Raw genomic sequence first — 26,631 nt, 5'->3', positions numbered from 1 at the left:
GGGCCACCTGCGCTCTACGGGCGGAAGGAGTTCGCGCGGTGACTGCGAGGTCGGCGGGCGGGGCGACGCCCTGGACGGCGGTGGCGGTGTTGCTCCTTCTCTTTCCCAGACGGTGAGCCGCGCCAGCACCATGTCGGCCTACCCCAAAAGCTACAATCCGTTCGACGATGACGGGGAGGACGAAGGCGCCCGGCCAGCCCCGTGGAGGGACGCCCGGGACCTCCCCGACGAGCTCGACTCGCCCGCTGACAGGCAGCAGTACCTGCGGCAGGAGGTGCTGCGCAGGGCTGAGGCCACGGCCGCCAGCACCAGCAGGTCCCTGACCCTCATGTACGAGTCCGAGAAGGTTGGGGTCGCCTCCTCCGAGGTGAGCCTGGGGCAGGGCTGGTGTGGACACGCTGGTCTCTGCGTTGTCAGACGGAGACGAGAAATGTTTTGCTCACGATCTTTTGAGAATTCTCGAGTTGCCTAGCACAGATTCTTGCACCTTAGTGACTCGATGGCGTGTAGCAATCTGTTAACTATGTGAAGGCATGTGCATCTGGAGTACTTGAAGAGGATAGTTTACCCCAGAAATCTTCCTTAGCTATTAGTCTACTTAGTTGATTCTTTTTTCTTACGCCTAGTTCACAGGTAAACTCCAGATTATTTTCTGTCCAGGTGAGTAAAAATTCTGAACAGCAGGGCCTGGGTTATGGAAATGGAGAGTCCGTTTCTTCGACATTATTTCCTGGGCAAAAGTCCTGTATGAGGTTTTGGCTGTTCCTCTGGGAGTGAGCCAGTAAAAGAGGACTCTGTGCCTGCAAGTGTCAGGTGATACCTTGAAGAATCGGGGCAAGTGGTCCACAAGTTCTTCCCGCATCATTGACCACATCTTCACCTAACCAGTAGAGGTATTGAAGTCCCGTCTACCCAGACAGCTGCGGAGTTGGCCAAAACCTGAATTTGGTTGAGTCCATGGCCTTAGCTTTACTTCCCAAATCCTAGACACATAGTGTGTGGGTTAAGAGTCTATTGCTGCAACTCATCTTAATCAGTTCTTTCCAGCTTTAGATTTCAGAGAGTAGTACCTTCAATGACAATTCTTCTTCTTTTTTTTTTTTTTCTTTTTGAGATAGGGTCTCCATCTGTCGCCCAGGCTGGAGTGCAGTGGTGCGATCTCAGCTCACTGCAACCTCTGCCTCTCGAGTTCAAACAATTCTCCTGCCTCAGCCTTCACAAGTAGCTGGGACTACAGGCAGGCATCACCACACCTGGCTAAATTTTTTTGTATTTTTGGTGGAAGTGGTATTTCTCCATGTTGCCCAGGCTGGCCTCAAACTCCTGACCTCATGTGATCCACCTGCCTCAGCCTCCCAAAATGCTGAGATTACAGGCGTGAGCCAAGAATTATTCTTTATTTACACACCACATTCTCTCTTCGGCCTACTAATGAAACAGTTTTGTTTGGATAGAGAAAAAAAAAGTTTTAAAAAATGTCATAAGCCAGGCACGGTTGCACTTCTGCAATCCCAACAATTTGTGAGGCCGAGGTAGGCAGATCACTTGAGCCCAGGAGTTCAACACCAGCAAACGAAACTCCGTCTCTACAAAATTTAAAAATTAGCCAGGCATGAAGGTACTCGTCTGTGGTTGCAGCTACTCAGGAGGCTGAGGCATAGTATCGCTTGAGCACAGGATGTCAGGCCTGCAGTGAGCCATGTTCATGCCACTGCACTCCAGCTTGGGCAACCAAGCGAGAACCTATCATTTCCCCTTGCTCTTTTCTTGGGTTACTTCCCTTTCCCACCTCTCTCTGTTAATGTATCCCTCATTGATTCACCTCCCTGTGTTTAGTGTTTAACCATTGTTGGTTTTTTGGTTTTTTTTTTTTTTTTTGAGATAGAGTTTCACTCTTGTTGCCCAGGTTGGAGTGCAGTGGCGTGATCTCAGTGCGCTGCAACCTCTGCCTCCCGAGTTCAAGTGATTCTCCTGCCTCAGCCTCCCAAGTAGCTGAGGTCTGCCACCACACCCAGCTAATTTTTTGTCTTTTTAGTAGAGATGGATTTTCACCATGTTGGCCAAGCTGGTCTTGAACTCCTGACCTCAGGTGATTCATCCACCTTGGCCTCCCAAAGTGCTGGAATTACAGGCATGAGCCACTGTGCAGGGATTTTTTTTTTTTTTTTTAAGACAATGTCTCACTCTGTTGCCCAGGCTGGAGTGCAGTGGCATGATCTTGGCTCGCTGCAACCTCCACCTCCCCGGTTCAAGCTATTCTCCTGCCTCAACCTCCCGAGTAGCTGGGATGACAGGCACCTGCCACCATGCCTGGCTAATTTTTGTATTTTTAGTAGAGATGGGGTTTCGCCATGTTGGCCAGGCTGGTTTCAAACTCCTGACCTCAGGTGATCCACCCACCTCAGCTTCCCAAAGTGCTGGGATTACAGACTTGAGCCACCACACCTGTTCCTAACCTTGTTGAGGAGATTTTGCTTGTAGTTCTTAAATCTCATACCTACTGGCTTCTTGTGTTCCATTCTAAATGGGAAGTCCTGACTTAGATTTTGGAGGGTTGCCTGAGATTTTAGGGCCTTGGTGAATGGGTCATATGATTAAGGATCACAAGCCCAAGCAAGTCAACTAAGAACTATTTGAGGAGACATCTTTATAAACTGAGAACAAATGAAGTAGGAAATCAGAATGATTCAAAATAGGGCATCATGGCGGAGGATGAACTTGAATCTAGCTTTTATGACTGAGGTTTACACAAGAGGAGTGAGAATGAGGGATGTTCTTAGGGAAGACAGGCGAATATGCAAACACACTGGCCCAGCAGCAGAGCTCCTGGGTACAGAGGAGGCAAGTGATGAACTGAGTGTGTTAAAGGACAGGTGGTAGAGGAGGTAGCTTAGAAGCCTTTGGAGTTCAGAGGGAAAGTTCTGGTCTCATAACTCAGGAGAGGCAAAAACGTAATAGGTGGGAGTTGTTTGATATAGATTGTGATGACATGCCCCATGCTGCCCCCAAAGGTCTTTCTATGCAGTGGGGACTGTGAGAGCAGAGGCAGAATGGCATATCAGGCTTGTCCAGGCCAGGCATTGCTGTGAGAGATACAGTGTGGTCATGACTGGGCAGGTGGCAGGTGCTTTTGTCATTGAGACGACCCGTTGGAATTTTCCAGGATTGGATCAGTTCTCAATTATGAGAGGCCCTGGGAGTCAGGAATGACCTGCATCCCCACCTCACCTGGTGTTTTTTTGTCTTTTGATTTGGGGGAGGTTTTTTGAGATGGGTTCCCACTCTGTCACCCAGGGTAGAGTGTAGTGGCATGATCTTGGCTCACTGCAGCCTCTGCCTCCAGGTTCAAGTGATCCTCCTGCCTCAGCCTCCCAAGTAGCTGGGACCACAGGTGCACGCCACCATACTCCACTAATTTTTGGTATTTTTGATGGAGAGGAAGTTTGCCATGTTGCCCAGGCTAGTCTCGAACTCTTGAACTCAAACAATCTGCATACCTCGGCCTCCCAGTGCTGGATTACAGGCCTCCAAGCTGTCTGGCCTCCAGGTTGTCTTTGAATCACTCTAATCACTCTTTCATTCCCTTTGGTGTTGGGATGGGGACGGGGGAGTATGAGCTCTTCCAGCCCTCAGTGCACAAAGTGGCTTGCAGCAGATTCCAGTGTACCCTGCTAACCACCCCACTTAGGCAAGTGCCTCCTGGGTACCCAGCACTGTGAAACATGCCAACACAGGACAGATTTATGTCAAAGATGAGGACTTTACAAATACTATTAGGTGAGGAAGATCATAATTCAATCCCAGCTTGGCAGGAAAATGACTTAGTTAAGTCACCTCTAGCGAAGAGAACTGCCCTTCTCCTACTATGAAACCTGGCAAGGTTTGTTTCTCACAAAGGCTCAGGCCACAGGCTATGACCACAAAAGAACAGACGAGAAGTAGTCTGAGCAGGGCAGGTCCTACCGGGCTGACCTGGTAGGTGCTTTATAGAACTACAGGGAGACCTGTAAGCCACTCATCTCTCTCTCTATTTGGTAAGCGTGATTTCTTCTTTTATTTTCCTAAGGTTTAATTGTTATGAAGAGATGTTCTAATCGCATGGTTTAAACTTCAAAAAATACAAAACGGTGTAGCCTTCCCCCTATTCCCTCGCTATCCTCCCTCTACCCCTAAGGCAGCCCGTCACCTTCCCTCCTTCAGTGTCATGGGGAGATAACGTTGTGGATAAAGACAGGGTTTATTTTTTTTTTAAGTGTTCTATACATTCTGGTCTTTATGAGCTTAATTGGATGGAGGTTGTTCCACACTAATATGTAATGAGCTGGGCTTTCTTTATGGCTGTGTTGTATTCCTTTGAACAAATGACTTCTGTTTATATAGCCAGTCCCCTAATGATAGGAACTAGGGGACTGGCTGCATAAATAGAAGTGAGTATATGCTGGCAAGAGGTCTGGAATGTCCAAATCTAGTTCCTATACGAAATGTGTTTCTAAACTGCTGAATCAAAACACAGGTTCAACTCACTTAGTTGAACGGAGGCATTGAGGTTGTTTACACCTTTTGTTGAGTCTATTTGCATCCTACTTGGACACGGTTTTTGTACATTCTTACATTCTTTCACCACTCCAGTGGAGGAGACCCACCTGCCCTGGATCCTCTGCTTCCCCTCTTGTAGCTGAATTTACTCCACTGAAGTTTTCTGGGGCCTGAGATCTCAGTTCAGGGGAGTCCAGCAACAAACAGTAGACAGTAGGGTTTGAACGGCTGGCACAGTAACGTCCATGGAAAGGGGCAGAATTTGGCAGCGCTCAAACATGATGCACTCAGCAGCCACTGCCAGCACATTCTCTACACCGTCTCATGCAGGGGCCCACCCGTCTCTGTCCTTCCAGCTTACAACACACCCACACTGGGCATTCAGTTTAGAGGTGGGAGAGAGGAGGACACCCCTCCTATCCCAGGAGCAGAGGCCATCAAGGTGTCCCGGGAACTGAGTAGACACATTGCCACAAGGTGGTACCCTCATTCTCAGGGATGCTGGCCTTGGAGCAGCCCACTCCAAATGAGGGGCCCTATGGACCAGATCCACCCCTCTGAGGCAGTCTGTGGTGATGCTGATGCAGCTAGAGTTCTTAGCAAAAGCTGATGGATGGGGACAGGCAGCTGCTAGATTAAGTAATTTCTCTAATTTGTAAATGTCAGCAGTGGAAGAGGAGCAGTCTCTCGCCCATCTCTTGCTCAACTTTCTACCCCCATGCTTCTCAGCACAATGTCCTTAAGCGTAATTGGCGCTCCTAAAATAGTTACTGAATGAATAAGTGACCTAGGGAAGGAAAGGGAGGAGGGAGGGAACAGAAGATTGCCTGAAATGGGAGGAGAGAGCAGAATGGAAAGATTGCATTGAGCTGTGTGCCTCGATTGCAATGCCTGTCCTGTGACCAGGAAATGCATCCCTATGCATGTCAGGCTGTGTCTTGCAGGTGGGATTCTGGTAGAGAAATGGCAATGAACCACATCTTCACCACTAAGTCTGTTCTGGATTTATTTTTAATTAATTTTTAGTAAACTATCAATGATTGAATTAGACCACTGATGGCCAGGCACGGTAGCTCATGCTTGTAATCCTAGCACTTGGGGAGGCCAAGGCAGGTGGATCCCTTGAACCCAGGAGTTCGAGATCAGCCTGGGCAATGTGGTAAAACCCTGGCTCTACAAAAAATACAAAAATTAGCTGAGTGTGGTGGTGCACGCCTGTAGTTCCAGCTACTCAGGAGGCTGAGGTGGGAGGATCTCTTGAACCGGGAGGTCAAGGCTGCAGTAAGCTGAGATCGTGCCACTGTATTCCAGCCTGGGTGACAAAGTGAGACCCTGTCTCAAAAAAAAATAAATAAATAAAGAATTAGACCATTGATCCCAGGCCAACTTGCTGGCTTGTTGGCTGTAACAGGGCACCTTCTGAGGATGGGCTTGTTGTTTGAGTGTGTGGCTGTATCTGCTACTCCTTCCTGGGCACATCCACTCACAGCCGCCACGTTGTCCCAAGGGGCCTTGCTTTGCTGACCAGGAAACACGCTGTGAGAAGCTGAGCAGCTGTCTGCTCTATGGCTTTCTGCCTCTGAGGTGTTGTTCTCAGAGTGGGAAGTGTTGTAGGGAGGTGTTTGGGGTTCCCAAGACCACCCTCAACTTCAGTGATTCACTGGAAGGATGTGTAGAACTGTTATACTTATGGTGATGGTTCCTTACAATGAAAGGATGCAAATTAAAACCATCAAATGAAAAAAGTGCATAGGGCAGCATCCAGGGGAATCCAGGCACAAGCTTCCAGTTGTCCTCTCCCCATGGAGTCACGTGGACAACACTTACTTCTCCAAGCAGTGTGTGACAACACATACAGAGTATTGCCAACCCTCACTTAACTCTGGGTGTCCAGAGTTTTTATTGGGGTCTGTCACATAGGCATGACTGAGTATAGTCTCCAACCCTCCCTAGAGGTCAAGCTAATAATGTGAAGCCCAAGGCCACCATCATATATCACATTGTTAGCCTGGCCTAAGCTTAGGCTCACGTAAACAAGGACAGTCTTATCAGGCAGGATATTCCAAAAACAAGGAACTGGGCTAGGGCCAGACCTTTCTTTGGAATGCAGAATATGTGGACATCCCAGACCTGCTGAGCTAGCCTTTTACTCAGCCCCAGGTCAGCCGGCACACAGGCAGTGAGGGGCACCAGCACTACTGCCTTTGCCCTTGGTGGTTTTTCCTGCACCCTAAGACCCGATTTGTCTCTGAATCCATCCCATACTCTGACTGCCACAGACAGATCCCAGAGTTTGAGCATGTGTCTTGGGTGCTCATGTGTTCCTGCCAGGGCTTGTGCCTGTGCACACTCCTTTGGGAAGGGAGAGAGAACAGATATAAATTTCAAATTTCTAGATGTGTTGGCTGTGAATTGCAGTTGGGATCTGGTAGTCACTGCTGCCTTTTGAAGGCCTTAGTGACATCCAGTGGGTGTTCCCTGCCCACTCCCCACACAGTTCCTCTGCCGCTACACAAGCTGCACCCTCTGCCTGGTGCCCTTGCCCCATCCCAACTCTTCGTTGTGGTTTGTTTTTAAGAAATCTAAGTCCATCCTTCCTTCAAGCTGCTAAAAAAAAAAACACTTAAGTCCAAATGGACAGGACCCCTAAGTTTTTAACTGCCTAACTTCTCAGTCTCTTCTCCAACCTCAGCAGGGAACCTCCCTGACCCCTACCTTAAACTCGGCAAAGAGTCTTCTGGGAGCAGGTGACTGTGTGTGTGTGTGTGTGTGTGTGTGTGTGTGTGCCCAATAGCTTTATTTTCTGCCTCCTCCACAAGACTGTAAGCTCAGTGAAGCAAGGACCCATCTGCCTTCCTTGAACTCCCAGCACGGCAATGTTGTCAACAAATGAAAAACTCCGTTTGAACCTCACTCATCTTGCCCTCTTGTCAGACTGTAAACACCATCAGGATTGTGGACCCTTGAATCCCTAGCACCTAGAAGGGTGCTTGGCAGAGAGCAGGTGCTCAGCACCTGGGGGCAGAGATCTCGCAACACCTGTCACTGTGTGTATGTTTTCAAGGAGCATTCTGCCAGCAAGGAAGCCCTGACGCCTTCAGGCCCTCACAGTGCCCATGACATGACCCGTCCCGTAGAGTGTGACCTCACTTCAGGCAGTAGATGCCCTCACAGGGTCTTTGTCTTCTGCTTCCCCCTGCTCTATTGGAGATCGCTGCACTTGACAAAAAGCCACAAGCCAAAGAGCTGAGAAACTCCCTCTCTCTCTCATCTCTTGGCATGTGCCACCAGCCCAACCAGACCCTTTCTCTCACCATCTTTTTTTTTCCAGTTTAACTTTAGAGAACCCTTGTTGGGGCTAAGGGGAGTAAGAAGTAAGAAGGGCATCACCTGTAATGCTTAGTAATCACTGAAACAAGGAAGTACTTTCCGTGTGCGTCCTTTACACCAAGGGCACCTGCGGAGCTCACTCCTCTCACAGCACTGCAATCCCTTCAGGGACTTCATTCTCCCAGAGGCAGATGGAGAAGATGCACCATAGCTCCACAGAGGGCAGGTATGAGCATGCCTCAGGACCCAGAGCACTTGAGGCCTGTCTTGGTGATAGCTGGGGCGCAAGCGCCTGCTTGGCTTGTGCTTACAGACTGTCAGTGTTCTCTTCCCTGGTATTTTGGTGTTTGCTCTGTCAAGCCCTTCTTCCTCATTGGTTGGAACTAGGTCACAAGCACATTGAGTCCGGTCATTTCCTCTGCCTTCTGGGGGTGGATTTTAGCAGAAGAAACAACTCCTCCCTTGCTGGCCTCATGACCTCTGGTGAACACTAGCTTCCAGCAAACAGAAACTTCCAGAGACCAGAGCAGCACTCCCCTGGCCTTTCAGCCTCACATGCAAGACAAGCACCCTCACATATTTCTCTGTGCTTCTAGCTAAACATCTAAATCAGCTGTCTGGTTTCCTTAACAGTAGCACAGACTCTGAGAGTTTGAGAGAACATGTCACTTGTGAATAGGAGAAAATAAGTCCATACTGGGGAAGGTAGCTCTCCAAATTGAGATGAGAAGGTCAGGGTGAGAGGGTGAGTGGTCATGAGTTGGTCCTGATGGGAGGAACTCACCATCAGGGAAACCGATGACCCCCCTCCTAATGTGACTGCTGCAGAGCCTTGGCCATGCCTTCAGCCCCTCCCCAGCTTGGCTGCTCTGAATGTCTTTCCAGCTAAAGATTCTTCCATCTTCTGCAGCCTGCAAAGCAAGCTGGAACTGGACTGTCAGAAAAATATATAGATGCTGAAGAATCCCTTTAATCCTAATGTATGGCTCTGCCTTATTCCAGAAAAGACCATAGTATAGACATGAAGATGATAAACTTGAGGTGATGGAAGAAGCAGAAATGCCAGATACATTAGCAGCTCTTTTTTCTTTTGAAAACTAGCCCTTGCAAGATTTGCTTGATATATTGAGTGACACAGTTCAGAAAACGTTTTTCTTTTTACTTAAAAAAGCCTGATGGTTTGTTTAGATATGTCTTGTGAACTGGTGAAAAACATAAATGTTGGAAACTGTAAAATTTGGCAGTTCTAAGTTTATTTCCAGCAAAAGTTAAACAAAGTTTAATAGTAAATTCAACCAGTGTTTTAGCTTTTTGCCTATACGTTATGTTTTTAAATTTCACCCACTAAACAAAGGACTCGGGTTACACATTGATTCCTTAAGGACTCTAAGGAAGCCACGACCATTTATTTATAGTTGCATTTTGCTCTTCGGATTTCCAGGATGTATCTTTAAAATTTTTTTGACTTTGTTTTTAGGCGTCAAGAGAGAATATCTCTAAAAAACAATTGCATAGTTAGTGTAATTGCTAAGCTACAGGGTGATGCATGGATAGCAGATTTAGAGGAAGGCAGCTGAGGGGAGAGCAGGAGAAATGAAGCTCGAGAGCCTTCTGGCTGGAAAGACAGCTTACAGATGGGCTGCAGCTGTAGATCAGTCCTGAACTAGGGAATGAAGCAAGTTTGTCATAAATAAAGGAAAGTGGTAGTGTTGTTGTGGTGAGTGTATTTTCACAACCAGAACCATCAGCTCTGGAGGGACCGTCAGTTGTCACTGTGGCCACAGAGCATCACTCACGTCTCCATTGGGCAGATTTGCAGAGACTCAGCAGTGAACAGAGCAAGTCGCTGCCTCATGGAGCTCATATGCTATAAAGAAAAGAGAGGCTGGGCGCAGTGGCTCACACCTGGAATCCCAGCATTTTGGGAGGCTGAGGGCGGTGGATTGCCTGAGGTCAGGAGTTAGAGACTAGCCTGGCCAACATGGTGAAACCCCATCTCTACTAAAAATATAAAAAACTAGCTGGGTGTGGTAGCAGGCGCCTGGAATCCCAGCTACTTAGGGGACTGAGATAGGAGAATCTCTTGAACACAGGATGTGGAGGTTGCAGTGACAACCTCTGAGCCTGGGCAACAGAGCAAGACTCCATCTCAAAAAAAAAAAAAAAAAGAGGAAAGGAGATGGAGAGGAGGGGTGGTGGTTGGAAGGAGTTCTCCTTTAGGGAAGATGTCTGGAAAGGCCTCTCTGAGAGACTGGCCTTTGAGTGGAGACCCTAGTTGGATGAAGGATGAGAGGCTAAGCTATACAAGTATCTGGATAGAAAGCATTACAGGCAGAGACAGTGGTGCGTGCAAAGGCCTTGGGACAGGGTCACCCATGTGGGTGGGCTGGAGTCAGACACTAATAGTGCCCAGAGAGGACACTGGTCCCTGAAATCGAATTTGAGGATTTGACCATGGCCAGGAGGTTCGGGTGGCCCAGTGGGAACTCCTAAAGTGGGAACTTTCTAAAGGAAGAATGTAAGAACCAGAGTCCAGAGGTCAGTGCCAGGCCCAAGCCTATGAGGGTTCCCAGAGTTTAGGGGCTAGAGAGAGTCTGGTTCCAGTTCAGGCCCTGGACTCTGAGCCTCACAGGTACACTGCCATCCATGTTTTGTTTTGTTTTGCTTCTGAGACGGAGTCTTGCTCTGTCGCCCAGGCTGGAGTGCAATGGTGTGATCTCGGCTCACTGCAACCTTTGCCTCTCAGGTTGAAGTGATTCTCCTGCCTCAGCCTCCTGAGTAGCTCAGATTACAGGAACCTACCACCATGCCCGGCTAATTTTTGTATTTTTAGTAGAGACGGAGTTTCACCATGTTGGCCAGGCTGGTATTGAACTCCTGACCTCGTTATATGCCCATCTTGGCCTCCCAAAGTGCTGGAATTACAGATGTAAGCCACCACACCCGGCTTCTGCCATCCATCTTAACATGGTGCCATGAGCCAACCTCTCAGGAAAAGTGTGTCACGAATAAATGAGGAAAGCAAGCAGAGGTAGGGCAGGGAGGGAGAGGCAAAGGAACTTGTTGTTGGAAAAGGTCGTGTCCCCTCACAGACAAGAGCACCCACCTCCAGATGTGCCCACTGAGAGTTTATGAAGTGGCTGCCGTGTGTATTCCTTGACTGCCCTGGGGGAGAGGTCACAGAAAGCTATAATGCCACTGCCTCTCGGTTTCCCCAGGAGCTTGCCCGTCAGCGAGGAGTCCTGGAGCGCACAGAGAAGATGGTGGACAAGATGGACCAAGATTTGAAGATCAGCCAGAAACACATCAATAGCATTAAGAGCGTGTTTGGGGGACTTGTCAATTACTTCAAATCCAAACCAGCAGAGACCTCAGCTGAACAGAATGGCACCCTTGTTTCCCAGCCCAACAGCAGGTGAGTGCGTCTTTCTACCATCTGGGTATAAAGGAGCAGAAGTGGGGTGTAGTGTAAATGACCAAGACTTTCACACATCCGTGCCATAAAGGGATCCAGCAACCCTTTAAGTTACTCATTGGGGGATTTGTCCTCAAACATTGTGAAACCAGGAGCTATTCTTCCCTGTTCCTATGTTCATTTGTTTGACATCTAGTCAGTCAGTTGCTTCTCCAATAATTGGGACCCCACTACTTTGAAAGAGAGGGTGTTCACCTCAGAGAGCATAATCAGTACAAAGTGACTCACTTTACATAATTTTTGCTTTAAAAAGTCTTTAGGGACTGGGCACGGTGGCTCACGTCTGTAATCCCAGCACTTTGGCTTTAGGGGCTGGGCGCAGTGGCTGACATCTGTAATCCCAGCACTTGGGGAGGCCAAGTGGGGCGGATCACAAGGTCAGGAGTTCGAGACCAGCCTGACCAACATGGTGAAATGCCATCTCTACTAAAATACAAAAAATTAGCTGGGCATGGTGGCACATGCCTGTAATCCCGGCTACTCAGCAGGCTGAGAGAGGAGAATTGCTTGAACCCGGGAGGCAGAGGTTGCAGTGAGCCAAGATCGTGCCACTGCACTCCAGCCTGGGTGACAAAGTGAGACTGTGTCTCAAAAAAAAGTCCAATGGCTCATGCCTGTCACCCCAGCACTTTGAGAAGCCAAAGTCAGTGTATCACTTAAGCCTAGGAGTTCAAGACCAGCCTGGGCAACATAGTGGGACCCCTGTCTTTACAAAAAGTATCCAAGCATTGTGGTAGACACCAGTAATCCCAGCTACTTAGGAGGCTGAGGTAAGAGGCTCGCTTGAGGCCTGGAGGTCAAGGCTGCAGTGGGCCATGATGGTGCCACTGCACTCCAACCTGGGTTACAGAGGGAGACCCTGTCTCAAAAAAAGAAAAAGTCACGTGCCTATAGTCCTAGCTAAAGGGGAGACTGAGGTAGAAGGATCACTTTAGCCCAGGTGTTAGAGACTGGAGTGAGCTACAATGGTGCCATTGCACTACAGCCTCAGTGGTAGAGTCTCCCTGTCAAAAAAAAAAAAAAAAAGGCCACACATGGTGGCTCACGCCTGTAATCCCAGCACTTTGGGAGCCAAAGTGGGTGGATCATGAGGTCAGGAGTTTGAGACCAGCCTGGCCAATATGGGGAAACCCCGTCTATACCAAAAATACAAAAAATTAGCTGGGCGTGGTGGCATGCGCCTGTAGACCCAGCTGCTTGGGAGGCTGAGGCAGGAGAATTGCTTGAACCCAGGAGGCGGAGGTTGCGATGAGCCAAGATCACACCACTGCACTCCGGCCTGGGCAACAGAACAAGACTTGAGATGAGGTCTTGCTATGTTGGTCTTGAACTCCTGGCCTCAAGCAGTCCTCCCACCTTGGCCTCTCAAAGTGCTGGGATTACAGGCATGAGCCACCACGCCTAACTGCAGAGCATTTTTTTTTAATGCACACTAAGGTACAGTAAAAATGCATGCATCTTAAGTGGAGAGTGAATGTGAACCTGTGTACACTAGTGTGGCCACCACCCAGATCAAGATGTAGGGTGTGGTAGGGAGGAAATTAGATAATTACTTCAAGCTCAGAGTGGGGCTTGGGAGAAACCAATGTCGGTAACAAAGCTGGTGGTGATAGCAGGAAGAACAGGCAGGTGAAGCCATCAAGACTTGGGGAGAGGGTCAGGCATGGTGGCTCATGCCTGTAATCCCAGCAGTTTGGGAGATTGAGGCAGGAGGATCACTTGAGCCCAGCTGAGCAACATGACAAAACCCCGTCTCTACAAAAAACACAAAAGTGAGGCTGGGCATGATGGCTCATGCCTGTAATCCCAGCACTTTGGAAGGCCAAGGCGGGTGGATCATTTGAGGTCAGGAGTTTGAGACCAGCCTGGCCAACATGGTGAAACCCCCTCTCTACTAAAAATGCAAAAATTAGCCAGGCGTGATGGCACTTGCCTGTAGTCTCAGCTACTTAGGAGGCTGAGGCAGGAGAATCCCTTAAGCTTGGGAGGCAGAGGTTGGAGTGAGCAGAGATTGCACCACTGCACCTCAGCCTGGGTAACAGAGTGAGACTCTGTCTTAAAAAAAAAAGAAATCACACACAAAAATTAGCCAAACATGGTGATACATGCCTGTGGTCCCAGCTACTCAGGAGGCTGAGGTGGACCTGACCTTTTTGCATAGGTGGAACCATCACCTGAACACAGGGAGGTTGAAGCTGCAATGAACCATGATTGCACCAGTGTACTCCAGCTTGAGTGACAGAGTGAGATCCTGTCTCAAAAAAACAAACAAACAAAAAAAGACTTAGGGAGAGGAACCTGCAGGAAGTACCTGCAGAGTTGGCCCTGGGAACCTGCAGGCCTCAGTGAGTGCCCTTGGGAGGCACTAGCTAAGGTTATAAAAATTGGTTTGTTTTTTCGGCTCAGCCACAATCACCATTCCGGGTTTTCCAGTTCAACCATAATTTTAAATATTTGTCATTTCCCTCCAATTTTAGTAGTTGTTTTTTTCAATATTCACATCAGAAAATGTTTTATATCCTAATCTTTGGCCACATTTAATTGCCATAAGAGAAGGTAGGATGTTCATTTGTTTTGGACTTACACATCCTCCATGTACAGACTCAGAAGCAGAGTAAGCCTTTGGCCGAGTAGGAAGCTGGCAAGTTTGTGTCTAGCACCCTTTCACACCCTTCCACATCCTGCATGCCTCTTCACAAAGGCTGTTTCTGAGGCTCTTGGAGGCCCCTACATCTCTGAATGGCTATAAAAGCCATGAAAGTCCTGTGGCTTCAGGGGCAGTTTTGTTTTTTTAAAGCATCTTGGAAACTCAAGGACTTCCCAGCAGAGACTTCCCATCAGTGAGGCAGCCATAGTTATTTCAGTCAGGTGGGCTTCAAGGTCCCCCAAAGTCATATACCCTGCCTGGCCTTCTGCCCCTAGATAAGCCCCAATCACTTGTACCATTCTTGCCATCTCTTAGTAAATTCAAGAAAGCAAAACTTTCACCCACGTTCTGCAGTTGTGTGGGGGTAGTAGCTGCAGGAATGCAGTCTGTCTGTTGGAAGATGTTGGGGAGGCATACAGTCCACAGGGATGCAGTGGGAGCCCAGAGGAAAGGGAGATTGGTCCTGGGAACAGAGGAAGGCAGCACAGAGGACCTGACCTTTTGCAGAGGGTGAAGGTTTTGAGGGAAACCGCCAGCTGAAGGAGGGGGTTGGTGCAGACACAAGTCAGTTAAAGCACAGGGGAAGCTGGGATGAAGAAAGTTGTTGGCCATTTCAAGGGCCTAGCAGGGCCAGGTGCGGTGGCCCATGCCTGTTATCCCAATATTTTAGAAGGCCAAAGTGGGATGAATACTTGGGGCCAGGAGTTCAAGACCAGCCTGGGCAACATAGTAAGATCCTGTCTCTACAAACATAAAAGTGTTTTGTTTTGTTTTGTTTTGTTTTGTTTGGAGATGGAGTCTCGCTCTGTAATCCAGGCTAGAGTGCAGTGGTACAATCTCTCCTCAATATATCCTCCATCTTCCAGGCTCAAGCAATCCTCCCACCTCTGCCTCCCAAGTAGCTGGGCCTACAGGCGTCACTACCGTGCACAGCTAATTTTCATATTTTTTGTAGAAACGAGGTCTTACTATGTTGCCCAGGCTGGTCTTATACTCCTGAGCTCAACTGATCTTCCCACCTCAGCCTCCCAAAGTGCTGGGATTGCAGGTGTGAGTCATTGTGCCTGGCCCACTTAAAAGCTTTTAAAATAAGTTTATCCTAATCAAACTTGTATTTAGTCATGTATTTCCTGTGTACATCGTTATCACACAAACCGTTTGGCCTTCTCTGAAGTTTTGTCTCTTGGGAAGCCCTGTTTGTCCTTGCTGACAGCTTTCCACGCTGCTTGTTCTCATTTCCACTTAAAGCTCATGCGTTCCTGTCACAGATTTAACTACCCCTAATTTGAAATTCTCTAACTTATGTAAGACTTGGTTTCTGACCAGGAACCACCTTCTTAAACTTCTCTCTTTTTTTTTTTTGGGAGATGGAGTTTTACTCTTGTTGCCCAGGCTAGAATGCAGTGGCACGATCTCAGCTCACTGCAACCTCCGCCTCCCGGGTTCAAGTGATTCTCCTGCCTCAGCCTTCCAGGTAGCTGGGTTTACAGGTGTGTGCCACCATGCCTGGCTAATTTTGTATTTTTAGTAGAGACAGGCCTTCACCATGTTGGTCAGGCTGGTCTCAAACTCCTGACCTGAGATAATCCGCCTACCTCAGCCTCCCAAAGTGCTGGAATTACAGGCATGAGCCACTGCACCCAGCTAACCTTCTCTACTTTCTTATCACTTCTCTCACTGTCCCTAGAAATTGGCTTTCTTGGCCAGGCACAGTGGCTCATGCCTGTAATCCCAGCACTTTGAGAGACCAGGGCAGGCAGATCACAAGGTCAAGAGATCGAAACCATCCTGGCCAACATGGTGAAACCCCATCTCTACTAAAAATACAAAAATTAGCTGGGTGTAGTGGCGTGCACCTGTATTCCCAGCTACTCGTGAGGCTGAGGCAGGAGAGTCACTTGAACTCGAGAGGTGGAGGTTGCGGTGAGCTGAGATCGCGCCACTGCACTCCAGCCTGACAACGGAGTGAGACTCTGTCTCAAAAAAAAAAATAAGGCAGAAGAAGAAACTGGGTTTCTGGGATACCTGGAGGGTGGGATATCAAGAGGGCATTTGTTGCTGAGCATAGTGGCTCATGCCTGTAATCACAGCACTTTGGGAGGCTGACGCAGGCAGATCACCTGAGGTCAGGAGTTCAAGACCAGCCTGACCAACATGGAGAAACCCCATCTTTACTAAAAATACAAAATTAGCTGGGTGTGGTGGTGCATGCCTGTAATCCCAGCTACTCAGGAGGCTGAGGCAGGAGAATCGCTTGAACCTGGGAGGTGCAGTTTGCAGTCAGCCAAGATCATGCCAGTGCACTCCAGCCTGGGCAATAAGAGCGAAACTCCATCTTTAAAAAAAAAAAAAGAGGCTGTTTGTTTTGCCTGAATTGCTGGGAGTAGCACTGTGCAGGGGGAGGGCTAAAATTGCAAGTAACCATGGTTCCCAGCTTGGCTGGTGAAGTGGTCAGGCTGCTGTTGAGATGGAGAAGAGCAGGCTATTGGAGAGGCACAGCTACTAGCTGGAGGCACCTGCCACACCTTGGAGGGCTCAGCAGGATGAGATCAAAACCATCCTGGCCAACATGGTGAAACCCCATCTTTACTAAAAATAGAAAAATTAGGGCATCAGGCACAGTCTAAATGACTTTGAGTTGCAAGAGGTGTCCCTTTTTATAGCCAGTGTTAGGAAACTAGGCCATGGAGCAAAATCAAAGATATTTTATAGGGACTTATGTGATGAGAAAAAAACATATTTTCACAACTTTTTAGTGACAAATTCAAAATATAATAACAGTAATAGACTGGACACAGTGGCTCATGTCTGTAATCCCAGCACTTTTTTTGAGGCTGAGGCAGGAGGATCACTTCATTTCAAGGAGTTTAAGACCAGCCTGGGCAACCTGGTAAGACCCATTTCTACAAAAAGTTTTAAAAAATTAGACCCAGCACAGTGGCTCACACCTGTAATCCCAGCACTTTGGAAGGCCAAGGCAGGTGGCTCACTTGAGGTCAGGAGTTTGAGATTAGCTTGACCAGTATGGTGAAACACCATCTGTACTAAAAATACAAAACATTCGCTGGGCATGGTGGCATGCATCTGTAATCCCAGCTACTCAGGAGGCTGAGGCAGAAGAATAGCTTGAACCCAGGAGTGGAGGTTGTAGTAAGTCGAGATCATGCCACTGCACTCCACCCTGGGTGACAGAGCAAGACTCTGTCTCAAAAAAAAATTTTTTTTTTTTAATTGCCCAGGTCTGGTGGCTCACACCTGTAATCCCAGCACTTTGGGAGGCTGAGGTGGGCAGATCACCTGAGGTCAGGAGTTTGAGACCAGCCTGGCCAACATGGTGAAACCCCATCTCTACTAAAAATACAAAAATTAGCTGGGCTTGGTGGCGGGCACCTGTAATCCCAGCTACCTGGGAGGCTGAGGCAGGAGAATCACTTGAACCTGGGAAGTGGAAGCTGCAGTAAGCCAAGATCGTGCCACTGCACTCCATCCTAGGTGACAGGACGTGACTCTGTCTCAAAAAAAAAAAAAAAATTCACGAGGCAGGGTGGTGAGTGCTTGGTCTCAGCTACTTGGGAGGCTGAGATGGGAGGATCACTTGAGCCTAGGAGTTAGAGACTTCAGTGTTTGTGCTGCTATACTCCAGCCTTGGTGACAGAGACCCTATCTCAAACAACAACAAAAACAGTAATAGTTGAGTACAGTGTTTGGTAATATAAGTGCACTAATGAGACGAATGAAACCCTTGAGGTTCAAAGTTCATCATCTGAGGTTCAGATGATCATCTGTAAGGCCCTTCTTTGCTCATGGTCATATAAAAACGTGAAATTTTGTTATGTGTATTTTACCACAATAAAAACAACTTGAGGCTGGGCGCAGTGGCTCATGCCTGTAATCCCAACACTTTGAGAGGCCAAGGTGGGTGGATCACTTGAGATCAGGAGTTCAAGAACAGCCTGGCCACGATGGTGAAACCCTATCTCTACTAAAAATACAGAAATTAGCCGGACATGGTGGTACGCACCTGTAATCCCAGCTATTTGGGAGGCTAAGGCAGGAGAATCGCTTGAACAAGAGGCAGAGGTTGCAGTGAGCCAAGATCATGCCACTGCACTCCAACCTGGGCAACAAAGCAAGACTCCATCTCAAAAAACAAAAAACAAAAACAAAAAAAAAGAACTGGGAAATAATACAAAAACAAGAGGTGGGCCAGATGTGGTCGACAGGTCACTGTTTGCTGACCGTGGTCTAAAGTACCCGTTTGGTTGTTTCATGTGCTTTTCATCTGCCTGGTCCTAAGAATCCTGGTTTCTCTGAGAGAGGGGGGCCACCTAACTCAGTGCTACTCGATGCTGCAAGGTCTCACTGTGTTGCCCAGGTCTCACACTCATGGGCTCAGGCAATTCTCCCACATCAGTTTCCCAAAAGGCTGGGATTACAGGCATGAGCCACCACACGTGCCTTAGCTGCCACACTTCTGAGGCAGGTGTTATCTAAGGCAGGGATATTTGTAAGCTTATTGCACAGCCAACTGTGCTCCTGGAAGAAGCTGTTGAAATCCCTACTTTGGTCAGAAGGAGTTTGGCACAGAGGAAGCATTTGATTTTTAGCACACAGGCATTAGGTGAAAAGATTGATAACACTGTCATAGGGGTTTTTCATTTTTAAAAGTTTTCTTCTTTGTGAACTTTTATCCAAAGATTGAAAGAAGCCATAAGTACAAGTAAAGAACAGGAGGCAAAGTACCAGGCCAGTCACCCAAATCTTAGAAAGCTGGATGATACAGGTGAGTGGAGATCTGTGTGCACACCCACTTTTGAATTCTTGGGGGAGACCTCTAGGTTTGGTGTTGGTCCTTGGGAGGCAGTGGCAACCTCTCTGGGGAGGTGGGCTGAGGCCCCAGCTGCTGGCATCACCCATGCTAGCCGAAGGGCTTTAGGGACCCAGCATGCTCTCAGGGACCTGGAGGTGTGCATTATGGTGGGGCACCTCCCTCTTTCTCTCTCTCCATAGAGGGGAGAATAAGGAAGTGGGGGCCTGCATTTGATTGAAAATGAGCCCGCCCAGCCTTGCGAGGTAGCACATGCCTGTAATCCCAGCACTTTGGGAGGCCGAGGCAGATGGATCACCTGAGGTCAGGAGTTCACAACTAGCCTGACTAACATGATAAAATCCCATCTCTACTAAATACAAAAAAATTAGCTGGGCATGATGGCGCATGCCTGTAATCCAAGCTACCTGGGAGGCTGAGATAGGAGAATCACTTGTATCTGGGAGGTGGAGGTTGCAGTGAGCCAAGACTGCACCATTGGACTCCAGCCTGGGCAACAAGAGCGAAACTCCGTCTCAAAAAAAAAAAAAAAAACAAAGAAAATGAGCCTGCCCACCATCGGTTCCTGCCTTGTGTTGCTCTGAGTTGTTCCAGCTGTTCCAGCAGTAAAAAACTGACTACAGAAAAACCCCTTTGGTAAATAGAATAATGGTCCCCCCAAAAGTTGTCCACGTCCTAATCCCCGACCCCGTGAGTGTGTTAGGTTATATGGCAAAGGGGGAATTACAGTTGCAGATGGAGTTATAACTGCTAATCAACAAGATGGGGAGATTATCCTGTGTTGTCCAGTTGGGTCCATTGTCATCACAAAGGTCCCTTTTAAGTGAAAAGGGAAACAGAAGAGAGAGCAGCAGATTCAGAGATCTGAAGATGCTGCTGGTCTTAAAGGTGGAGACAGGGGCCACTTGCCAAGGTACGCAGGTGAACTCTAGAAACTGCAAAAGGTAAGGAATTAGATTCTTCCCAAGAGCCCCAGAAGGAGTGTGTAACCCTGAGGACACCCTGACTCAGCCCAGTGAGACCCATGTTGGACTTCCAACCCCCAGAACCGAAAGACAAGTTTGTGGTCATTTGTCACAACATCGGTGAGGGACTAATACAGCCTTCAGCCCAGGCAGGAGGAGCAGCAGCCACATGGACAAGGTGTGCAAGACAGTGAGTGTTGATCGAATCATCCCACTTGTATCAAGTGATAAGCCCAGAAACATTCCTTATCTGAAAAGGAATTTAAGACTCCTGGGGTCTCCTCCAAAGGCCCCCCAAAAGCCAGGTACATTGAAATTGGTGCTGGAAACCAAAGGGTTACTGTGCTGCCTTCAAGAAGACAACACACCTTGGAAACTCTGGAACCTACCATGGTTGTGGTTGATGCAGCTGAGGAGAGACCAGATGGAGGAAGAGCTGGGAGCAGGAGAGACTGACATCATCAGCACAGTTCAGTCTGGAAATGCAAGTGGAGGAAGTGAGTGTAAATTGAAAGGCAAGGGCTGGGAAAACCCGCCTCATCATACCCTGGAGAAGTGGCGCAGGACACTTCACCCAAGACACAATTTTAAGGAATTAAAGAGAGTTTTCATTTGTGTGGTATATGTTAACTTGAAAGACTGAAAAAAAAATCGACAAAGTTTGCAGAATGCTTTCAGTTGGTTGATGCTGGAGGAAATATGCAAAGTCTAGAAAGTGACATTTCCCGGCCAGGCGCGGTGGCTCACGTCTGTAATCCCAGCACTTTGGGAGGCCGAGGCGGGTGGATCACGAGGTCAAGAGATTGAGACCGTCCTGGTCAACATGGTGAAACCCCGTCTCTACTAAAAATACAAAAAATTAGCTGGGCATGGTGGCGCGTGCCTGTAATCCCAGCTACTCAGGAGGCTGAGGCAGGAGAATTGCCTGAACCCAGGAGGCGGAGGTTGCGGTGAGCTGAGATCGCGCCATTGCACTCCAGCCTGGGTAACAAGAGTGAAACTCCGTCTCAAAAAAAAAAAAAAAGAAGGTGACATTTCCCTAAAAGAGATAACTGGGATGACAGGGCTCTTCTGTGTACATTTAGAAACTAAAGTTCATTCAAGCTGAGAAAGATAATTTTAGAAAAGAAGAAACCGAAGTTTAAGGAAGATTTCTTGGGGCAAATGTGCGTTAACATTTCTTTTTTGCTTGTTTCAAGTGAAAGATAGCGTAGAAATAAATTTTAGAAAAAAACAAAATTACCCATACTCCCATTTCTATAACGTAACAATTAGTATTTTTAGACCTTATCCACAGCCTGTGTAGTTTTGTGTTATTGCAGTTCTACTGGTATATCATCACTTGTGTGACTCTTTCCTGAGCTTGTGCACCAGCGTCTGAGTAGGTGACCCTTAGGTTGAGGGTCTTTGATCTTCCAAGGACTGAGGGAGAGCAGGAAGCCTCCCTTGCCCCATGGAAGCGTCTCTCCTTCTGGCCCATGAGCCTGCCCATGCGCCTCCGTCATCCCTCTGGATGGCCTCAGAACCAACCCCCTCATTCCTTCCACCCGTTTTTCAGATGAAATTGTTTTGGGTATATGAAACAGCATTTGAAGAAATGTCAAGTAACTGCTCTCATGGTGTTTACTTCTAAACTTAGACCCTATCCCCAGAGGGGCTGGTTCTGCTGTGAGTACTGATGCTTACCCGAAAAACCCACACCTTCGAGCCTATCACCAGAAGATCGACAACAACCTAGGTAAGACTGAGCACCGCACCAGCTTCTGTACGCCACTGTCCTTTAGGCAGCTCACACCAAGCACAGCCCCTGCATCAGGATCCTACAGCTTCAGCTCCCTCACCACACATCACATCCCACACTAAGCCAGGTCCATTTTGCCATTACACTGTCTCTGAAATCTGTCCACTTCTCACCATTTCCTACTTCCAGCCCAACTGAGCCGTCCCTACCTCTCACTTTCATGACAGCACCCAGGGACCCAGGAGTCCCTGACAGGCCATCGAGTGTAGCCTGGATGTGACCGCTCACTCCGTTTTTCCCATTGGCCATTCAGAGCCCTGTTTTCCTCCTATGTGAAACGGGCTGCCTCTGAGAACAATGGGACAGTTACCTGAGCCAGAAAGTGCCTGGCATGGTAAGAGTTAGCACTAGTGTAGCAATTGGCACTTGGACGACACAGCCTCCAGCACGATGTTTCAAAACAGAAGGGGGTGCAGAGGGCTGGGCGCAGTGGCTCACGCTTGTAATCCCAGCACTTTGGGAGGCCGAGGTGGGTGGATCACCTGAGGTCAGGAGTTCAAGATCAGCCTGACCAACATGTGAAACCCCATCTCTACTAAAAAGACAGACATTAGCCGGGTGTGGTGGCAGGTGCCTGTAATCGGGAGGCTGAGGCAGGAGAATCGCTTGAGCCTGGGAGGTGGAGGTTGCAGTGAGCCGAGATTGCACCATTGCACTCTGGCCTGGACAACAAGAGTGAAACTTCGTCTCAAAAAAAAAAAAGGAATGAGGGGGTATATTCTTCCAGAACTCTCTCATGGAACCCACACACACTCACAGTGCAGTCCAGGCTCTCTCTGCCTGCTCTGGTACCTTCTGCCCTCGTCACCTGCAAGCTCATGTGAGATTTCTGATATGAGTTCTTTCTGCCTCGTGACCCCTATCTGCCTAGAGTGGCCTCCTCCAACTCTCTGCAGGCTGGCTCCTTCTCCTGTCAGTCTTGCATTAGTGTGACCTCCTCTCCTCATCTCTTGGGGCCCTTGTGTTTCTAGGGGGCTGCCCTGGTCATTTGTGATTGTGTATCTGCTGGTTTGCCTGCTGTCTTTCCAACCAGACTGCAGATTCCAGGCAGCATGGGAGTGTTTCCATTTTGTCACTACTTTGTACCTGGGGCCCAGCAGGCAAGCACTTAGTGATTATTTTTTGTTTTTTGTTTTGTTGTTCCTGGTGTTTTGTTTTGTTTTTGAGATGGAGTTTTGCTCTTGTTGTCCAGGCTGGAGTGCAATGGCAGAATCTAGCTCACAGCAACCTCCACCTCCCGGGTTCAAGTGATTTTCCTGCCTCAGCCCCCCGAGTAGCTGGGATTACGGGCATGTGCCACCACGCCCAGCTCATTTTGTATTTTTAGTAGAGACAGGGTCTCTCCGTGTTGGTCAGGTTGGTCTCAAAATCCCGACCTCAGGCCCGCCTCGACCTCCCAAAGTGCTGGGACTGTAGGCATGAGCCATCAGGCCCGGCCAGTGATTATTTTTTGAATGGAGAAGTCAGTTATTTGAAGTTCAGGTAGGTACTGGCTTGTGGGCAGTTCCGTGTCTTTGTTCTAGGTAGTGTCTCAGACTTGCTGCCTCCTCTTACCGCTGCTCCGTGAACAGAAATCTCCCCCATGGTGACCTGGGTCACTCTGTCAGTCTCCCAGCCCGTGTTTGGAGCTGGCAAAGTGAAGGGGAGAAATAATAAGATTCCCCCCTCCCCGCCCACTGCTGTAAAGATATCTAGTGGGAGGTGAAACTGAAACCATGAAGATGCACATGGAGTGTCTGCGCACAGGCTTGCTCCTGCTCACTCTCTGGGAAGCCCCAGACAGCTGCCTCCTCCTTCTGTTTCCTGGACTCTGTTCTCCAGAGCCAAAGACTTCTCCGAGGTAGAAGGTGTGTCTGCCCAGATCTGACTACTCCAGAGAAACCCAGAGAGGCTTGAAAGCCCTTTGTCCTTCACCAGGAGAAAGGGAGTGGTTAGAGCAGGTGGTATGGTTGGTGACTGCTGGCAGGAAGTGGGAGAAGGGACACTGATGAAGGATACTGAATTCTAGGAGACAGGACGAAGTGCTAAGTACTGCCTGCCACTAGGGGTCTAAGGGTGAACAGTTGGCACTATGGACTTGCAGCTGGGCAGGTCCTGGCAGGACGAAGTCTAGAGTAGGAGGTAGGCCAGGGCAGAAGGGCGGGTGGCTGGTTCAGAGCTTGGCCCTCCAGCCCTGCTGACACAGGCCAGGCCAGCCACTCTGGTGGGGCAGGGGGTGTTGCCTTTGTTCACACTCTTCCCGTCTTAACACACCCTGCTATTTCTGGAACTCAGGCAGGCTCTCGACTGCAGTGCCCTTGCCTGGTTGCTCTACATTATCACATATTTTATCTTAGCCTCACTGTTTGCTTATCCTTTGCTGCCCTGGCTGCCAGTGAGCTTCCTCCTGAGGTCTGAGGCAACCACAGGCTCTACTCCATGGAGCATGAGGCCATGAGTTTCAGTAAGCTCCAGAAGCAAAGAGCTGAAGACTATCTTTTTTTAAAAAAAAAAATTTTTAAATTATATTGTTTTTCTCTTTCTTTTCTTTTTTATTGTTGCTTAGGCCGGTCTCCAACTCCTGGGCTCAAGCAATCCTCCCACCTCGGCCTCCCAGAGTACTGGGATTACAGGCATGAGCCACTGTGCCTGACCTGAAGATTATCTTTTTATTTTTTAATTTCTTTTTGAGACAGAGTTTCACTCTGTCGCCCAGGCTGGAGTGCAGTGGCCCAATCTCAGCTCACTGAAGGCTCTACCTCCCAGGTTCAAGCAATTCTCATACCTCACCCTCCCAAGTAGCTGGGATTACTGGCATGCACCACCACACTCAGCTAATTTTTGTATTTTTAGTAGAGATGAGGTTTCACCATGTTGGCCAGGCTGGTCTCAAACTCCTGACCTCAAGTGATCTGCCCGCCTTGGCCTCCCAAAGTGCTGGAATTACAGGCGTGAGCCACCGCGCCTGGCCTATCTTTTTATTTTATTTTTTGAGATGGACTCGTTCTGTTGTCTAGACTGGAGTGTAGTGCGTTGATTTCAGCTCACTGCAACTTTCTCGTCCCAGGTTCAAGTGATTCTCCTGCCTCAGCCTCCTGGGTAGCTGGGAATACAGGCATGTACTACCACAAACAGCTAATTTTTGTATTTTTTAATAAAGACAGGGTTTCACCATTGTTGGCCGTCTGGTCTCGAACTTCTGACGTCACGCAATCCACCCACTGGGGTCTCCCAAAGTGTGAGGATTACAGGTGTGAGCTACTGCATGCAGCCTGAATACCTTTTTAAAAAAAACTCATTTCAGGCCGGGCGCGGTGGCTCACGCCTATAATCCCAGCACTTTGGGAGGCTGAGACGGGTGGATCACGAGGTCAAGAGATCAAGACCATCCTGGTCAACATGGTGAAACCCCGTCTCTACTAAAAATACAAAAATTAGCTGGGCATGGTGGTGCACGCCTGTCGTCCCAGCTACTCGGGAGGCTTGAGGCAGAAGAATTGCTTGAACCCAGGAGACGGAGGTTGCGGTGAGCCGAGATCGCACTACTGCACTCCAGCCTGGGTAACAAGAGCGAAACTCCGTCTCAAAAAAAAAAAAAAAAAAAAACTCATTTCACTTAGATTTGTGGTGCCAGTGCTAGGCATTTGTGTATCCTGATCTTTTTTTGCTTAGTGTTTTGTATTTAATCTTGCAGATAAGAAGGCTTACAAAGCACCACCTCTTCTCCCTCCCCTCTGGCTCTTTCCTGGCTGCTGTTCTTAGTAAAAAGGCAGAAAGCAGCCCTGGGCATGTCTCCCTACCCCAGCGTGCACAAACACACACAGTCACAAACCTGGGAAAAAGGCTTTTCTCTTTACTCTGATATAATCAGTTAAGTCAAGACTCATCTCTGCAGTAAGTGCAGTCCCACCAGGCAACACAGATTCCTCGGCATGTCTCTCCTCCTTACCCACACCATCAGGAAGCATTTGCAGGTGCCGTGACTGTGTTTGCTCAGGCCTGCGTGTCATTTCCTTCCCCCACAGATGAGCTGTCCATGGGACTGGGCCGTCTGAAGGACATAGCCCTGGGGATCCAGACAGAAATTGAGGAGCAAGATGACATTCTTGACCGGCTAACAACCAAAGTGGACAAGTTAGATGTCAACATAAAAAGTACAGAAAGAAAAGTTCGACAACTCTGAAGACAGATGGATTTCCACTCTGTTGTGATGAAAAAGATTTGAAAGGTCTTTTTTTGAACTTCCAAGAAATTTCATTTACTATTTTAGTATGTAAATTAATGTGTGTTTGCAAATGTTAGAGTAGATCTTAAGACATTTTGTGATTATAAGGAAGTGTTTGTTCCACATTTTCCTAAGGTTAACCTCCTACCAAATTCTTCCAGCAAAATGCTTAGAGTTTGTCTGAGCACAATAGCCTGGCCCTGCATATATTGGGCATTTGATTACCAGATGGGAGTAAGAAGAAGAGTTGCATTTCTCACTTTAATGAGCGTATGGAAAGATGCAGACGGAATTTCAGTCTTGCAGCCACGAGCCTCTATTTCTTATTCCTAAGCCTTACCATGAGTCAGAGTGTTAAGGGGGCATGTGAGCCAGTCATTTGGTAGAGGAAGGTCCTTCCCACACCTTTGTTTAGGAGTTGTCATTCACACACATGTACCCATACACAGTCACATACACATACACATACACACACACACACACACACACACACACACACTCCGAACACATCTTAATCTTTCATATCCTGGAAAGGATTAGTATTAGAATGGGAAATGGAGTGTGTTATGTTCTTTGCTCTTTTGTTGGCAGATGTCCCCACTTCCCTCCAGCCCCTCATCCTTGGCATGCATGTTAGTAGATACCAGTGCTACTCACTGTGACTCCTGGAAATGTGCAGGGAATTGGCTGAGCCCCTCTTCCCCATGTGCTCTCATCTGGAACTCTCCTTCTGTGATTGGGAACAGGTCTTCCACTGGCTCGAGGCTGCCAGGTTGACCGGCAGGGGCACCCAAAAGAGTATGTGGGAATGGAGTGTCACACAGATGTGGCTGTGCAGTAGTCTT

General features: G+C 48.4%; 1 protein-coding gene across 1 annotated transcript; it reads left to right on the top strand.

Annotated features, from left to right (window-relative positions):
• Positions 1-77: 77 nt before the first annotated feature.
• Positions 78-26,420, top strand: SNAP29 (synaptosome associated protein 29). Its single transcript, XM_012466506.2, has 5 exons — positions 78-367; positions 11,085-11,281; positions 18,686-18,771; positions 21,421-21,519; positions 25,587-26,420. Exons 1-5 carry the CDS (start codon positions 131-133, stop codon positions 25,742-25,744), a joined length of 777 nt encoding a protein of 258 aa, XP_012321929.1. The 5' UTR covers positions 78-130; the 3' UTR covers positions 25,745-26,420.
• Positions 26,421-26,631: the final 211 nt, after the last annotated feature.

The sequence above is a fragment of the Aotus nancymaae genome, unplaced genomic scaffold (assembly GCF_030222135.1).
Source record: "Aotus nancymaae isolate 86718 unplaced genomic scaffold, 86718_ANA_hifiasm-v0.15.2.pri h1tg000210l, whole genome shotgun sequence".
In the NCBI taxonomy this organism is placed as follows: Eukaryota; Metazoa; Chordata; class Mammalia; order Primates; family Aotidae; genus Aotus; species Aotus nancymaae.
The sequence above is the reverse complement of the archived record's forward strand: the minus strand, read 5'-3'. Positions and strand labels throughout refer to the sequence as shown.

Bases quoted from the DNA above. Each gene is read 5' to 3' on its own strand.
- SNAP29 (XM_012466506.2), top strand. From the start codon at position 131: ATGTCGGCCTACCCCAAAAGCTACAATCCGTTCGACGATGACGGGGAG. The intron at 11,282-18,685 runs GTGAGTGCGTCT...TTTTATCCAAAG, and splicing joins GTTTCCCAGCCCAACAGCAG to ATTGAAAGAAGCCATAAGTA. The intron at 18,772-21,420 runs GTGAGTGGAGAT...TTCTAAACTTAG, and splicing joins TAGAAAGCTGGATGATACAG to ACCCTATCCCCAGAGGGGCT.